The 17,004-nt window shown below is 40.1% G+C and overlaps 1 protein-coding gene across 1 annotated transcript; it reads left to right on the top strand.

Moving 5' to 3' along the window:
- Nucleotides 1–12,392: 12,392 nt before the first annotated feature.
- Nucleotides 12,393–13,499, top strand: LOC149576157 (putative pectate lyase 21). Its single transcript, XM_089793941.1, has one exon. It carries the CDS (start codon nucleotides 12,393–12,395, stop codon nucleotides 13,497–13,499), a length of 1,107 nt encoding a protein of 368 aa, XP_089650067.1.
- The last annotated feature ends 3,505 nt before the right edge of the window (nucleotides 13,500–17,004 follow it).

Raw genomic sequence — 17,004 nt, 5'->3', positions numbered from 1 at the left:
TCGAAGTGAGTGAAACGTCTAGGGATAGGTCACAGGGGTCTGATCCAACTAGTGTCTTAGATTCATCAATTACTAACGTTCGTACTCGGAGATGTTTGAATACACTTGTGGGTGAGGTCGCCATAGGTCTCGAATTGCTGGTCCACGCATTTAATAACTATACTGTGAACGCAATTGAACCAGCCACTACTCTCTCACTCCCACATCCCGAGCTTATAGACTGGAACCCCAATGCATCTAACGAAGTCCCCACATTCCAGAATGACTATACTCTTGCCTGTTACCTAAATGCTATCAAACTTGTAACTTCTTCCACCAATGAGCAGAGCATCAACATGACTAAGGCCGACATCAAATATCTCAGTCACATAATTAAAAAGAAAAAATGCAAGAGGTCCGATGGTGAAAACCACATTGTGGTAGTGTCGGATCCAAAAATAGTAAAAACAAAAGACGTATCCAAGGGTGAAAATGTCTCTGAGGTGCCCGCGGATGAGATATTTGATGTCCTTCCCAGTCACTTTCAGGAGAGATCATCAGTGTTAATAGAGCCAACACAACCGATTAACCTAGGCACAGAAGAACATCCTCATGTGATACATTTGGCTCAGTCATTGTCAACTGAAGAAAAGGAACAATTCATTGCCTTTTTCAAGGGAAAGAAAATTAATTTTGCCTGGACATATTTTGACATGCCAGGATTGGATCCTAATCTTATTATGCATCACTTGTCTATAACGCCAGGCATAAAACCAGTTAAACAGAAGCTCCAGAAAATGCATCCTCATGTTGCATTGCTAGTCAAAGCCGAATTGGAGAAACTTCTGAAGGCTGGTTTCATTCGTGCAATTGATTATGCTGAATGGATATCCAATATTGTCCCTATGTCCAAGCATGATAAGTCTATCAGAGTTTGTACAGATTTCCATGATCTTAACTTGGCATGTCCTAAAGACGACTTCCCACTCCCTAATATTGATATGATTGTGGACATGACAACTGGCTATGAGATGTACTCGCTTATGGATGATTTTTTTGGATACAATCAGATAAAAATTGCACCAGAAGATCAAGAGAAAACAACCTTCACATGTGCATGGGGAACCTTTTGTTGGAATGTGATGCCATTTGGTTTAAAGAATGCTGGAGCTACATATCAGTGGGCTGTTACTACAATTTTCCATGACATGATGCATAGAACTATGGAGGACTATGTTGATGATACTTTGGTCAAAAGCGCTAAACGCAATACCCATTTGCACGATTTGGGACCAATCCTAGATCGTATGGAAAATTTTAGTCTTCGGCTCAATCCTAAGAAGTGTGCATTTGGTGTCACATCAGGAGAACTATTAGGATATATTTTTTTTGCAAAGGGAATTGAAGTAGATCCAAAAAAAGTACAAGCAATAATGGACATGCCACCACCTCAAAACATCAGTCAGATGAGAGGACTATAGGGAAGGCTTCAATCTATTCGCAGATTTATTTCACAATTGGCGGATAAATCACAACCTTTCACAAAGACCTTACATAAGGGTGTGAAATTCAATTGGAGCCAGGATTGTGAGCAAAGCTTAACACAGATTAAATAATATCTTGTTAATCCACCAATCCTGATGCCTCCTATGCACGGGAAACCTTTGCTTTTATACATTTTAGCTACTGAAACATCTTTGGGAATCCTGTTGGCTCAGGAAGACAATGATAGCAAAGAAAGAGCTATTTATTACTTGAGCTGAACATTGGTCTCTTATGAGAAAAACTACAGTATTATTGAGAAAGCTTGCTTGGCAGTTGTCTTTGCTTCCCAAAAGTTGAGACACTACATGCTTGCCCACACTACACGGCTTGTGGCTAAAATAGATCCATTAAAGTATTTGCGCAGTAAGGCAGCTCTCATAAGAAGATTGGCTAAATGGGTCATGATACTAAGTGAGTTCGACATCCAATATGTTGAATGCAAAGCTATAAAGGGACAGGCAATTGCAGACTAGCTAGCTGAGGCACCCATACCGAGTCTTCAACCAATAAACATTGATTTTCCAGATGAGTCAATTCTAACACTCACTCACCATACATGGGTTATGTTCTTCGATGGATCCTTCACACAACAAGGATCAAGTTCTGGATTACTTTTCATCACACCACAGAAATACTCATTGCCCAAAGCATACAAGATTCTGTTTCCTTGTACAAATAACATTGTTGAATATGAAGCTTTGATCAATGGTATGAAAATTGCAGCTGAATGGAGAGTAGATCAATTGGATATCTTCGGTGACTCTCAGCTTGTCGTCAACCAAGTAAATGATGTGTATTAAACAAAGGATGAAAAACTAATTCCTTATAAGCGCATGGTTGATGACTTGATGAAATATTTTGCACACATCACCTTCCAATAGGTTCCACGTGTAGATAATAAAGCAGCTGATGCCATGGCCACTCTGGCCTCCCTTCTACAAATGCCAGAAAATGATCTCCGACACAAGTTCTTGGTGGAAGCATTACACTACCCAGCCTATGACACACCTGATTCCAAGATGATCTGTTCTATTATAGGACAAGAATCATCCCGCTACCATCACATCTATTCCTACCTTCGTAATCAAACCATTTCGAAAGGTCTGACCCGGAATGAGAAACGTTACCTAATCCGTAATGCTTCACATTATGTCATTATGGCTGACGATCTATATAGGAGAGGTCTTGATGAAACACTCCTTAGGTGTTTAGAACCCGACGAGTCCAAACGTGCACTAATTGACGTTCACGAAGGCATTTGCGGATCTCATTCCAATGGCCTAACACTAGCTTGCAAACTCCTTCGTGCTGGTTACTACTGGCCTAAAATGGAGCAAGAAGCTATTAAATATGCTAGGTCCTGCAAACAGTGTCAACTACATGGGAATCTCATTCACGCTCTAGCTAGAGAGTTGATTCCCTCTAGTTCAACATGGCCATTTCAACAATGGGCCTTTGACTTGGTGGGACAGATTCACCCAAACTCTTCTAATGGACATAAGTTCATTATCACTACTATAGATTATTTCACGAAATGGGTAGAGGCAGTCCCTCTCACAATTGCTGATGGCAAAACTGTAGCGCTTTTTATCACAAACTACATCATCTATAGATATGGTATACTGTCCTCAATCATTACTGATAATGGAGGACAATTCAAAAATAAAGACCTTAAGGAACTGTGCAAGAAATTCAAAATTACACAACATTGGTCTTCCATTTATTACCCCCAGGGTAATGGGCAAGCTGAGGCATCCAATAAGGCAATCCTCAAAATTCTTCGTCGCACAGTCAGTAAGTCAGGGCGAGACTGGCATCTCCAGATCAATCCAGCCCTGTGGGCATATAGAAAAAGCATTAGAACTCCAACGAGCATGACTCCTTTTGCGTTGGTATATGGGTCAGATGCTGTGCTTCCGATAGAGGTCGAGATTCCTACCTTGAGAATCTCTATGAAAGTCCTTATCACAGATGATGACTATAGGATAGCCCGGCTTCAAGAACTTGTGTTGTTGGATGAACGACGAAAAGTGGCCTATGATCATCTATGAGCATATCAACAAAGAATGGCGTGAAGCTACAATAGGAGGATTAAGCCACATGACTTCCAGCTGGGTGATCTCGTCCTAAGAGAGAATCCTAAGAATCAACAACAACGAATGCAAAAGGGAAAGTTTGAACCAAACTGGCTAGGTCCTTACATCATTACTGCAGTATATGGATCTGGCACCTATCAACTTTCCACAACTGAAGGAGAAGTGCTTAAAGAGCCTATGAACACTCTCCACCTGAAGCGGTTTTATAGTTGATTCAATCTCAGCAAGCTCTCTGTACATATCTAAATGTCCTGAAAAAATCCTAAAAATCAAAAAATGTCCTGAAAAAAATCCTAAAAATCAAAAAATGTCCTGAAAAAAATCCTAAAAATCAGAAAAAGTCCTGAAAAAGTTGTTACCCTGGTAAAAACCTAGCAATAGGTGCCTTTGTAATACCAAAAAAAAAAAAAAAAAACCTGCCAAGAAGGTGAAAACCTGGTAAATAGGTGCCTCTTTTTAGTCACTTTCATACTTTTGCTTTCTTGCTTTTCCTGCTCATGTATCCATGGATTGAGTCTTGTCATAGGTCAGGGGCATTCCCCTCTAGTGTCACTCTTTTCGAGATTCTCCTCATAGAATCTCTTTCGCAACAGTCACCAGTTGTTCTGACTGCGTCTGCCTACTGTCACCAGTGTCACTCTTTTCGAGTTTATTCTCATAACATCTCCTTCGTGACAGTCACCAGTTATTCTAACTGCGTCTACCTACTGTCACCTGTGTCACTCTTTTCGAGATTTTCCTGATAGAATCTCCTTCGTGACAGTCACCAGTTGTTCTGATTGCGTCTGCCTGCTGTCGCTAGTGTCACCCTTTTCGAGATTCTCCTCATAGAATCTCTTTTGCAACAGTCACTAGTTGTTACAGTTGTGTCTGCCTACCGTTGCTCGGGTCATGTCTCAAGATTCTTTTTTTGGAAGATCTCTTTTGCGTTAGTCACCAATCATCTTGGCTATGTTTTCCTACTGTCGCATAGTTCTTCTTAGGTTCTTCATCGTGAAGATTCATCTTTGACCTCAGTCACCAGTTGTTCTGACTGCGTCTACCTACTATTGTCACCCTACTGAAGAGATTTCTTTCTTACATATTCTGGACATTGACACTTGACATCATCCCAAAAACATTAAACTCAATGATATACTTGTTTGGATATGCTAAGCATTTTCTCTTATTGCTTTGTTTTGCTTTATCATATCTCCTCGAGCAACATCGATGATGTCATCTTCGACTAGAGAAGTAATGATTGGGGGCATGATCTTTTCATATGCTTTCTGTTTGCGATTTAGTTCCAATAAGTTGATACATTCCTATAAGAGGGGTGTCCACTATAAGAGCCTCCATTTCATATTGGATGGCCGTGTGTACCTCGACTCCTTTTATATAGATATGTCAATGATATTGGTTCTTCTCCTTGTTTGTTAGAGTGAACTCTTCATGCTATAGTACATACTGATACTCGTCCTATTAAGTGAACGTACGGGTCACTGCGAGTATATTTAGCATACTTCTGTCTTAGGTTACGAACGCAAGGGTCGTTGCAGACAACATGAATATTGAATACTTCACATAAGAGGAATCTCCCGTGTGTTTGGTGTGCCTGTCATGCAAGCAACATTCAGGTCATCCTAGCATTCATGCTTTGATGCTTATGTTAACTTGTTACATTAAAAGGGACAAATGTTCTGGTCATTCTGGCTTCTTGTGCCTCAAATGCTTACATTTAATCCTGACATTCCAATAACGTATGTTACATTCATATTTTTATGATTGCAATGTCAGTGGAAATTGTATAACATATGAGCTTTATTTTATATCCAATGATGATAAATCATCGAGGCTTGGTAACCAGACCTAGGGCTGCATTTAACACAGTCTTGCATACTTCATTTGCATTAGCACGCAATTCGACGGTAATCCTATTCATACTCCATATGCATTAGATTCCTCCATGGCTGCACAAGCATTTGGTTCATCGATTCTCATTCCTCAATGGAATACTTGTGGCTGTCAAACAAAAACGCATAACACTATGTCAGATGTCAGTTCATACATATGCGTTCTATCTAAACATACATCTCATGTACATCAGAGCAAAACAAAACAGACAATGACATGTACATAGGAATACTCAGCTCAAAATCTCGTATATATATATATATCAAAGAATGGGTCAGTACAAAAAAAAATGGGCGCTACTCGAGCGCAATCGATCAAAAATGATACATCTGGTGTTGGCACACCAATCGATACATAGCCAAAGATCAAAATAAAAGTCAGGCACAGAGCATCTAACTATGTCCCGAACTCTCGCCTCTGGGAGGAGCAGGAGGAACAGAGGCAACAGGTGGCGGAGGTGGTGGTGGCATATCCAGCCTGACAGGAGGTCATGCACCTCCGGACTCTCGTGCATACTGAGAGAATCACTACACCTGCAATGTCTCATCAGGTACTGCACTAGTGTATGCAGCATAATAATATGCAGCTCGAGCGGACTGGAAGCGGATCTCATCCTGTGCCAGCTCTAGCCTCCGCTCTGCAGCCTCCACACGCTCTCTCTGGCGATTTGTCTCTCTCTATCTCTCTACCAGTTGTGCATCCCTGACTGCCACTACAATCTGCAACTCTCCCCACTATCGGGAGGCTACACGAACCCGCTCTCGGTACCACCGTACCGCGTCCTGTACCCCACCTACCGACTGATCCGGCATATCCTCATCGACCATCTTTGATGCATGCTGAGGTGGAGGTGCCTGCTGTAGTGGAGGTACCTGTTGCTGTGGGACCTCCTGTTGAAGGGCCTACTCCTCTGTCCTCTGCCTCCTCCATCGACTGTGTCCTGCTCCACTGCCCCTAGCACCTGGGTCTGATCCCATCTGCCGTGGGGGAATAGGTATCTGCTGTACCCGGTGTTGGACCTATGGTGGCACCTGTGGCTGTGCCTGCTGCTGATGTGATACCTGTCCCTGCCCCTGTACCTGCCCTGCCATCCCTAGTGGATCTGTGAAGCGTGGGAATGGATGGCTCATCAAAAATGCCTAATATGCAGGCATCATCTCAGCATCTACTACCTCTAGCAGGTAGTCCCACTGAACTACAGCAAGGCTGCGAATATCTATCATGGATCGTCCTGGATCCATCTATGGAGGCCATCCTCGCTCTATATCCTTCTGCACCCTAGCATAGGCACAGTATTCAGCCAAAATGTCCTATGGTCGACCATACTACCGCCACACTCGTGAGATGAAAAATCTCTCTATGACTGATGTCGTCCTGCCTACCAGTGGTCGAGAACTAAACATCTAGGGCAGCTCTCTCGGGGCATCATCCCAGTCCTCTGTCTCTCTCCAGGGTTGCCATATAACAGACACCAGGTCATCAAGATGTGTTCACCAATGCTCAGTCTTACCCAGGTGGGCCTGGGTAATATGCCCTCGATATTTGCAAATGTAGGGCTCCATGGGCTCCCGAGAATCCTCAAAAATTGGCCTACATACAGGGAGATGCTCCCAGGCCCAGATCTGTAGCACATAAACACCTGCTGCCATGGTCTTATTCTCGTGGAAGACGACCTCATGCATCTCATGAAAAAGATGGGCCAACATACACTGACCCCACCCAAAGATCTCAGGTGCCTCAACCATCCTACGGAGCATGACACCCCATCCACACTCCAACCCATGCTATCAGGACATAGGAAGCAGCTCAAGAAAATACCCAACACGGATGCTAACCTGTGTGTAGGTCCATAAGTATGCATCAGCTCATCCCAGCTGATGGCCCTGCCTCTCGGTAGCTCTCTCTCAAAAACAATGGATAGTGCCTCTGTCCCTAATCGAGGCACTGTATCATACACAACCCGGGCACCATGAAAGGGGATCCTCAAGATCCTCCATATGTCCTCTGGTGTGATGGTCATCTCACCCATCGGCAAATGAAATGTGTTCGTCTTCGAATGGAAACGCTCTACCAATGCAGTCAGTAAACCGTGATTCACCATCATGGCTGGAATCCGGCATAGTGAAGATAAACCCAATCGGGCAATGTGTGCCCGATCTGCGTCATCCAAACTCCGCAATAACTCTCCATAAGGCGGATAATGAGATCTAAATGATACATCTCCGAATACCTCCTGCACGCACAAAAAAAAAAAATGACAAACAAACGATCAGTATCAAGTCAAATCGAAGCATCAAAACAAAATAAAATGCGATTTCTAAATGCGAAAATCACAAAACTGGCACAAAATTTCGCGCGAGATTGCTGAAATCTCGCACGAAGACATATGGTTTCGCGTGAAATAGTTCTCTCTTCGCGCGAAGAAACTCGCCTTCGCGTGAAAATAGATCTCCTCATGCGAAGATAGATCATCTCGCGTGAGAAAAGAGGTTCTCACGTGAAACAAGAATTGCCTCGTGCGAAGAATCTCCATCTTCACGCGAAGCCAAAATCGCCTCGCGCGAAGATATTCCGGCCACGCGCGAAGAAACAACACATCTTGTTTCTTCGCGCGAAGAAAGAATATCTTCGCGTGAGAAGAGATCGGTCTCACGCGAAGAAAGAATTGAACATCCTAAAATATGCTAAAAATGTGCATAAATGAACTCGAAATGCGTGAAAATGAAAGTACGAAGATGGAAGATCGATGACTCACCGGTGGTCTATAGTCTGTTGGCCAGCTGTGTCATCTGGAGCGCTCAAAATGATGATATCTCAAGTTCACTGCCATGTCTATATCAGAGCTCAAAATCACTAAAAGAAAAAAGCACAAATGAATTGAAAATGACCCTTCAAGCCATTATATAGGTGTTGACCAAATTTTTCAAAGTGCTCGGATTTGCGCAAAAATCGCACCCTTGGCTAATTGGACCATTCTGGATCCATTTTCGAGATCAAATTCGAAATCTGACACACCTAAGAGCCTTAAAAATGCATTTTAAAATTTTGGGGACCGATGTGATCGAACGCTTGTGCAGTCAAATCTTTCTGATACTTTATGATTCTTGGAATCCTTTCAACTTTACATTCTCCATATTTTCAAAATTCATTTTGAAAATAGTCAACTTAAGTCAACTGTGGCTGACTCTGGTCAACTTTTGGTCAAATTTGATTTTTTTTTGCGACTTCGCAATCATTTCAAATCAACCCAATCTTTAGATTGTTATGATCCCTTCTAGATTCTGTTGACATGATATACTGCTTCAAATCATATTTCTGGTGTGTCATCTTTCAATTTTGCTCCTGAGGGGGCATGATGATTACATCATTAAATACTTATTGCTCGGGGCATTTAGTTCCCATCTTATGTCCTAGTCACTTGGGGCATCTCATCACTTGGGGCTTTTTGTTCCCTTCTATCTGACATCTCTGCCATCTATCTTATCTTTTCATCAATTGATCAACCTTATAACAACTCTTCTCAGAGTTCGATGGACAGGTATTGGGATAGTCTAAACCCCGACTCCTGAGGATCAAACCTTGTTTTGGGGATGATTCTATGACTCATGATGAGACCTTGTTATCTTTTATCAATTTCGGGTATCTAGGTGTTCTATCTGGATCCTTGAAGGTTAAGCTCCATTTTGGAGATAATCTTCTAAATACTATCAATTTCGGGTATCTAGGTGTTCTATCTGGATCCTTGAAGGTTAAGCTTCGTTCTGGAGATAATCTTCTAAATGTTATCAATTTCGGGTATCTAGGTGTTCTATCTGGATCCTTGAAGGTTAAGCTTCATTCTCGAGATAATCTTCTAAATGCTATCAATTTCGGGTATCTAGGTGTTCTATCTGGATCCTTGAAGGTTAAGCTTTGTTCTGGAGATAATCTTCTAAATTCTTTCAATTCTAGGTATCTAGGTGTTCTATCTGGATCCTTGAAGATTAAGCTCTGTTCTGGAGATAGTCTTCTAAATGCTTTATCACTCTCGGGTATCCAGGTGTTCTATCTGGATCCTTAAAGGTTAAACTTCGTTATGAAGAAACTTTTTAAATGCTTATCAATTTTAGGCATCTAGACATTCTGTCTAGATCCTTAAAGATTATGCTTCGTTCTGGAGATAGTCTTTTAAATGCTATCGATCTTAGGTATCTAAGTGCTCTGCTTGAATTCCTTAGGATTAAGCTCTGCTCTAGAGATGGTCCTTAAAAAGCTTATCAATTGGTCTCCGTGTCATCACCTTCGGAACCAATCTCATGTTCGCATCATGCTTTCTGATTATCTTTGAATTGAACGTGTTGCTCGCACATTCATTCAAAGAGGGGCAAAATGTAATACCCCAAAATTGGCTCATTGCCATTATACCAATTCTGGTCTATTTCTGATAATTTCAAAGTCCTATTCTAATAGGCAATTCTCATTCTGCTATTCGCTACTTGACTTAATTGTCAGATGCAGAAAAACCCTAATCTGCATTCATCATATTTCTTATTTAATTCTTATAGTACGTACTCATATTAGTTGCATTAAACCTACTTGATTAATATTTAATTTAATTATTAAGTATTTATACTTTAATTAAATTAAATTATATCCTAAGGCTAATGTACTATGGAATTAAATTTATTTAATTTAATAAATACGCCTATCTTAATTAATTAAATGTAATTATTTAATTAAATGGGAAAGGTATTTCTAATTAATTAAAAGAAATTATTTAATTAAATGGAGTACTTACTTCTAAATAATTAAACAAAGTTATTTAATTAAATGGGAAGACATTCCTAATTAATTAAATGAAGTTATTTAATTAAACAAAAGTGTCTCTAATTAATTAAAGATTATTTAATTAAATAGAAAAAGTAATTATGAGAGCATATTTCATTTTATTCAATTAAATATCTCAACAAAATCTCTCTTCAGTTCAAAAAGGGGAATTTCCAGTTCACTATTGATAAAAAATGAGTTAACACAGTTAACTCCTTTTTCTACTCAAATTAAAACAATTAACTCCTTATTTATCTCAAATTAAGTCTGTTAACTCCCTTTAATTTGGGAATCTCCCTTTATGACTGAAACTCATCTTCAATCCTGACCGTTGATCTGAATCGATCTCAACCGTTGATGGATTCCAGGAAACTCTATTTAAGAGACCCTCATCTCTTCATTTGGGAGAGGATGAATTGATTTGCTATCGAATTGCTGTTGAAATTCATGCTCATATTTACTTACATTTCTTGCATACATTCTCATTTTTAGTTTAATCTCATTTTAGTTTAATCATGCATATGCTTAATCTAGTTTGCTTCATTTGTTCTTAGATTACATTGCATCTTTCATTTCTTAAATTAATCTGTATACTCATTCTTAGTTTAATTTCATTGTCAAATCTTTCGTTCTTAGAGGGTCTGGTTGCTTAATCACCTCGAATCTGAGGATATCTGACAAGCAATTTCCTCTAGATAGAAGGCAACAGGTCGCTTTGCAGTTTGATTTTCGGATGAACAATCCAATGTTCATTCCGGGATGAATCTGCATAAAAAGACCATGTTGAAGTGTGTGTGTTAGCATAGGCCGCATTTTCACGCATACACCTAATAGAGAATTGTTATTTTATACTTTAAATTTGTTCCTACTTATTATATACATTCCATAAACAACAACATAAAAAAAATCCTCATAATAACCACATAAACCATCGTGAAATCAAAATGCTCCAAACACCTATAACAATTATCCTCTTATATTTTTAATTTTCCCCCCAACTTATTATGTACATTGCATGAATAACAACATGAAGAACAAACGATTTCTATATCTATATATACCATAAGAAACCAAAATGGTGTACATTGCAACAATATATGTCCTCTACCACGTTGATTATACCATGGAGGACAATTGTTGTTCTACAGTGAAAAAAATGCCCACTACTAATGTTTAAGAAGGGCGAAGTAGGTGAATTTAAAGAAAACAAGTTTCGGAGGTCATGAGGTGAAATAATATGAAATGATGGAAAGTCTTGATTCTAGTAAAAGAAGTGAAAATTAAATAAGCTCTAATAGAATTGATTTCAAATAAGTTATATTGTTGTTACATTTAATAAAACAATACTAGAAACTTGTAATTTAATAGACAAAGCGACACCATCAATATTTTTTCCTACTTATTATATACATTCTATAAATAACCACATATACCATCATAAAACTAAAATACTCCAAAAACAATTATCCTTTAATACTTTTAATTATTTTTCCCACTTATTATATACGTTACATAAATAGTTACATAAATAATAACAACAACATTAAAAACAAACCATTCCTATAACTATTTATATCATAAAGAAGCAAAATTATCTATAAGCTCCATCAAAAGAGTGCAACAATATAGGTCCTCTATCACGATTATACCATGGTAGACAACTGCTGTTCTACACTATGAAAAAAGAAATCCCCACTACCAATGTTTGAGAAGAGCAGAGTATGTGAAGTGAAAGAAAACAAGCTCCAGAAACGAGGTGAAAAACTATTAAATGATGAAGTGCTCGATTCGGGTAATCTGCCCCGTTGTTGCATTTAATAGCCAACTGCTGCAAGCATATAATTTGGTATAGAACGCGACACTATAAATGCAAGCCGGGCAAACCAATCTCGACGCACTGTGATACAAACATGCAGCATATAATTTGGTATAGAACGCGACACTATAAATGCAAGCCGGGCAAACCAATCTCGACGCACTGTGATACAAACATACATACATAGATACCGTTCGGTGTTGTAGCACAGCTGAAATTCATTAGGTAATCTTATTCTCAATAGAAATGTTAAGAGGATGAGCAGATCATGGCTATTCGTATTGCTTCTAATTCGTGCTCGGGCAGCAGCAGGCTCGGCGAATGATGAGAGTCCGAAATGTCCAGAGCTGGATGTCGACGGAACGCGGTGTTCGCTGTCTCCCTGTGCCGCCGGGAATGCCCTCCCCCGCTGCGCCTTCGGCTTCACTTCCACAGTCAACGGAGGCGCAGAGGGAAAGTCTTACGTTGTCACCAACTCTCTCGACTCCCCGCAGTCGCCACAGCCGGGAAGTCTGAGATACGGCCTCGACAAGGGAGACGTGTGGATCACCTTCGCCCGGAGCATGAAAATCCTCCTCAGAGCCAAGCTCTCGATCCCCAGCTCCACCACCATTGACGGCCGGGGATTCGTCGTCACCATCGCCGGCGCCCAGCTGGCCCTCCGAGGAGTCTCCAACATCATTCTCCACAACCTGCAGATCGACGCCCCGGCAAACAAGGCCGAGAACAGCGTTTATGTGAACGGGGAATCCACGCTGGTCTGGTTGGACCATCTCACGGCTGTGGATCCGAGTCGGAGGAGAGGCACCGGCAAGATCATTTCCGTCAGCAACGCCAGCACCGACGTCACCATTTCCAACTCCCTCCTCGCCAACGCCAAATTCAGCGTTCTGCTGGGGAGCTCCGACAATGCACCGCAGGACAAGAGCATGCGGGTGACGGTGTACAGAAACTGGTTCAAGGACTCCGCACAGCGCATGCCTCATTGCAGGTGGGGATATTGCCACGTCGTCAACAATCTCTACACCAACTGGAGTTACTACGCCGTTGGCGCCCGCGTTCGCGCCACCGTCAAGTGCGAAGGCAATGTGTTTCAGGCGGGCGCGGCGAGGAAAGAGATAACCCCGTGGGATGATAGTTTAGCCGAGACATTAGACCAGACTCCCCACATCGAATCCAAAGAAGATCTTCTCTTGAATGGGGCCACTTTCCACCAGTTTCTCGATACGGCAGCGGCATCTGTTAAAGCGCCTCACAAAGTAAAAGGCCCTCCCGTGTTGCCACCTCCGCAACTTTCTTCTCTCTTGCGACGCTGCGCGGGAGCACTCGATCCCTCCGAGGCCCGGGCATGTCTTGCTTCCTGACTGACTGACTGACTAACCCTCGCATACACACTGATAGACACTGTAAACTGAGTTGTCAACAATATAATCAATAACTGAATTTTCTACATCGCATCTACTGTGTTGGGTGGCCTTTCTTATTTAACTTTATGTTCTTTTGGCATTTATGTTAATCTTTGTGAGGTGCGTTCTTCATAAGGTAAAGGACTTCAAATTAAATAAATAAACAAATAGTACTAATAACCACCTTCCAACCTACTGTCATTCTACGAGAACTTATTATTTGTGGTATAGCAAATGCCAAAATACCTTAGCCCGTTATCATATTATGGAAGTTGGCATCTGGGCAAAGAAATTTCCTGCAAAGGTTTGCATCGGGCAAATAAATTTCTCGCAGGTGATGCCATGCTGAGGGACTCTACAACTTTTATTTTCTCCGCCCATTGTCAACTTACTTTCCCTTAAAAATACCCGGTCATAACCCTGGTTGAATAAAGTACCAAGCTCCTATCAGACGCCGCTCTATCGTTATTAGATTTTTCTATTTGAAGTTTATCGTTGAAATAAATTTGTAGCACAAGAAATGTCGTTCGAAGGGAGAGGTGATGGCGGCAACGAATCAATTTGTTAAGGGCTTATTTATTTGGCCTGTCTCATCATTCCTATCTGTTAGGAAAGCTACTTTAGAACATTGAGATGTACAAGAAAAATGAGAACATTGAAAAATAATATTTACACAAGATAAACAAAGACTAGATTTAATGTGGGAAACCCTTTTGGCCTTTGAGGAAAAACCCACTGCCCAAAAATGCTCGGGAAACTTTGTATTATAGTAAACAATTTATATACAACAAACTTTGGCTTTTGGACATGCTCACAAGCTCAAATTGTATTACAATCAACCTGACTTTCATAGCCTTGTACTTAGCCCTCATGAATCCCACCGACATTTATAAGTTATGTAATTCATTATGGAATTTGCTGCATTCACTGTCAAGAACAAAATAGTTGCCTGCAGCTTTGGAACTCATCCATCCAACTATCAATCATCCATCTGATGATCACTCCTTCAGATATTAGACACTTCTAGTCACTTGGACACCTTCAATCACATGGATGCCTTCGGTGACGGTCATTCGGACACCTTCAGTCATGCAAACACCTTCGGCTCAAACACCTTCAATATCAGGTCAGTCCTTTTGATATACTAACATCATCGTACTACTACACTCAATGTGCTCATACTCATGTACCCTTATTCATACTCACTTCATTGTACATGAGATTAACTTTTTCAAGTAGCTGATATAACCATACGGTGCCTCAATGTATGGTGTTTCACCTTACATCCATCATTGTATGGGTTTCACCATACAATGAACAATCACTATACATGCTTGTCACTCTCAACAATCTCCCACTTAATGAGCTATGTACTCATATCCATAGAGATACTTCACATGACCATGTCCGCCATTCAAACTTAACCTTGTCCATTTTCAACAACATCACATAGAAGTGCAATAACAAACTTGTAACATCAAGAACATAAGACAAGTACACTACCCATGTACAATGTCCTTCTACTTACACTTCTAAGTACCGTGCAGTCCTCCTACTGGAACCTTCAAACATTCCAACAAACACATCTCTAATCACAAGAGATAACACCATCATCTCCATCTCTAAGTTTCCATGAGCATCTACAATTGATCAATCCATGCCATCTCTAAATGCAACATTACAATATCATGAAGTATCTGACAAATTATCAATGTACTCAAAACAAATAAACTAAACCAAGATCAACAAGTCAAAGTTCCAACCATAGTCTTAGGAACATAAAAATGACACCATGATCTAAACAATCTCAACAAGAGAGATTACATGCTCCATTTAAACACATCATAACATGTTAAAAATGAAAACATAAATCACACCCTTATCAAAGACTCTATTAAGCCCTCAAGATGTCAACATCTCCAGTCACATGAAGATTAACATCTCCAAATAGTACTTCGACAAATATGAAAAGATCCTTTTGCAACATCAGAATCTTGTGCCTTCAACATCTACAATACCAATGCAGATCGATTACTTTTTTATTGCCAACAACTCCCACTAACCCATGGTGTTGAGTTTCACATGGCATCTAAGTCATAGCCAACAACTCCCATTGTACGGTGGTGTCAAGTCACACATGGCATCATGACAAACATCTTCCACATGAAGATTGAATTACTCTAACCAATCATCATCAGATGAACGATTAGCCAAAGTAGCACTGCTTGCATCTTCATAATCATTTTGAGAAGACTTAGAATCAGAAGAACTCTCCATTTCTTCTTCTTTTCTTTGCAATTCTTTTGGATATGACCAGCCTTCTTGCAGTTCCAACACTTCACTATGGAATTCTTCCCAGAACATTTAGGCTTCATGTCCTTCTTGCTTTTGTCTTTCGCTATGCCTTGAATGATTAGAGCCTCCTTAGCCACCTCAAAATAATCCTTTGATAGAAGTGTGACAACCACTTCATCCATTTTTAATGGGGCAGTAGTAATTCCAATGGCCATCACAAGATGATCCCATGAATCAAGCAACAAGCATAGCAATATCATGCAATAGTTTTCTTCACTAATAGATACACCAACATATATCAGTTGTGCAATCACCAGATTGAATGCATTTAAATAATCTGCCACAACCATTCCTTTGTTCATCTTCAAAAAGTACAACTTCTTTCTCAGGAAGAGCTTGTTTACCAAGAATTTTTCCTAATAAATATCTACCAACTTCTTGCACAAAGAATGTACAGTTTTCTCCTCATGAAATTTTAAGAGAGAAGAATCTGTAAGATATAGCCTTATCAATCCTTTGGCCTTTCAATCTACCGAAACCCAATCTTCTTGGTTCATGCCTAAAGGCTTGTTACTAGACACAACAACCCATAGATCATGATCAACCAATATATCTTTAACTTTAATTTTATGCCGTTGAACTTTTCAATCTCTACTCTCCCTGTACCCATCTCAATTACCAGATAAATACTTTCCAAACTCCCACTCAAAACAAATTGACACAAAAAATAACCCTACCCAACAAGGATAACCTAGGCTCTGATACTACTTCTTAGGAAAGCTACTTGCAGAAAACATCTTCCAAATGACAATTTATAGGGGAAATATAAAATATTGTAAATTTACTTTAGAATATTGAGATGCACAAGAAAAATGAGAATATTGAAAAATAATATTCACAAAAGATAAACACAGACTAGATTTAACATGAGAAACCCTTTCAGGAAAAATCCACCACCCAAAAACCCTCGAGAAACTTTGTATTAGAGTAAACAATTTACATACAAAAAACTGTGGTTTTTGGACATGCTCATAGGCTCAAATTGTATTAGAATCAAACTGACTTTCACAACCTTGTACTTAGCCCTCACGAATCTAACAGACATTTATATGTTCTATAATTTTATATGGAATCTAGTGCATTAATTTTTTATGGATTCATGTTGAAT

The sequence above is a fragment of the Cupressus sempervirens genome, chromosome 1, assembly GCF_028749045.1.
Source record: "Cupressus sempervirens isolate cs-2001-9-10 chromosome 1, ASM2874904v1, whole genome shotgun sequence".
Taxonomy (NCBI): domain Eukaryota; kingdom Viridiplantae; phylum Streptophyta; class Pinopsida; order Cupressales; family Cupressaceae; genus Cupressus; species Cupressus sempervirens.
This window is presented reverse-complemented; position numbering and strand designations above follow the sequence as displayed.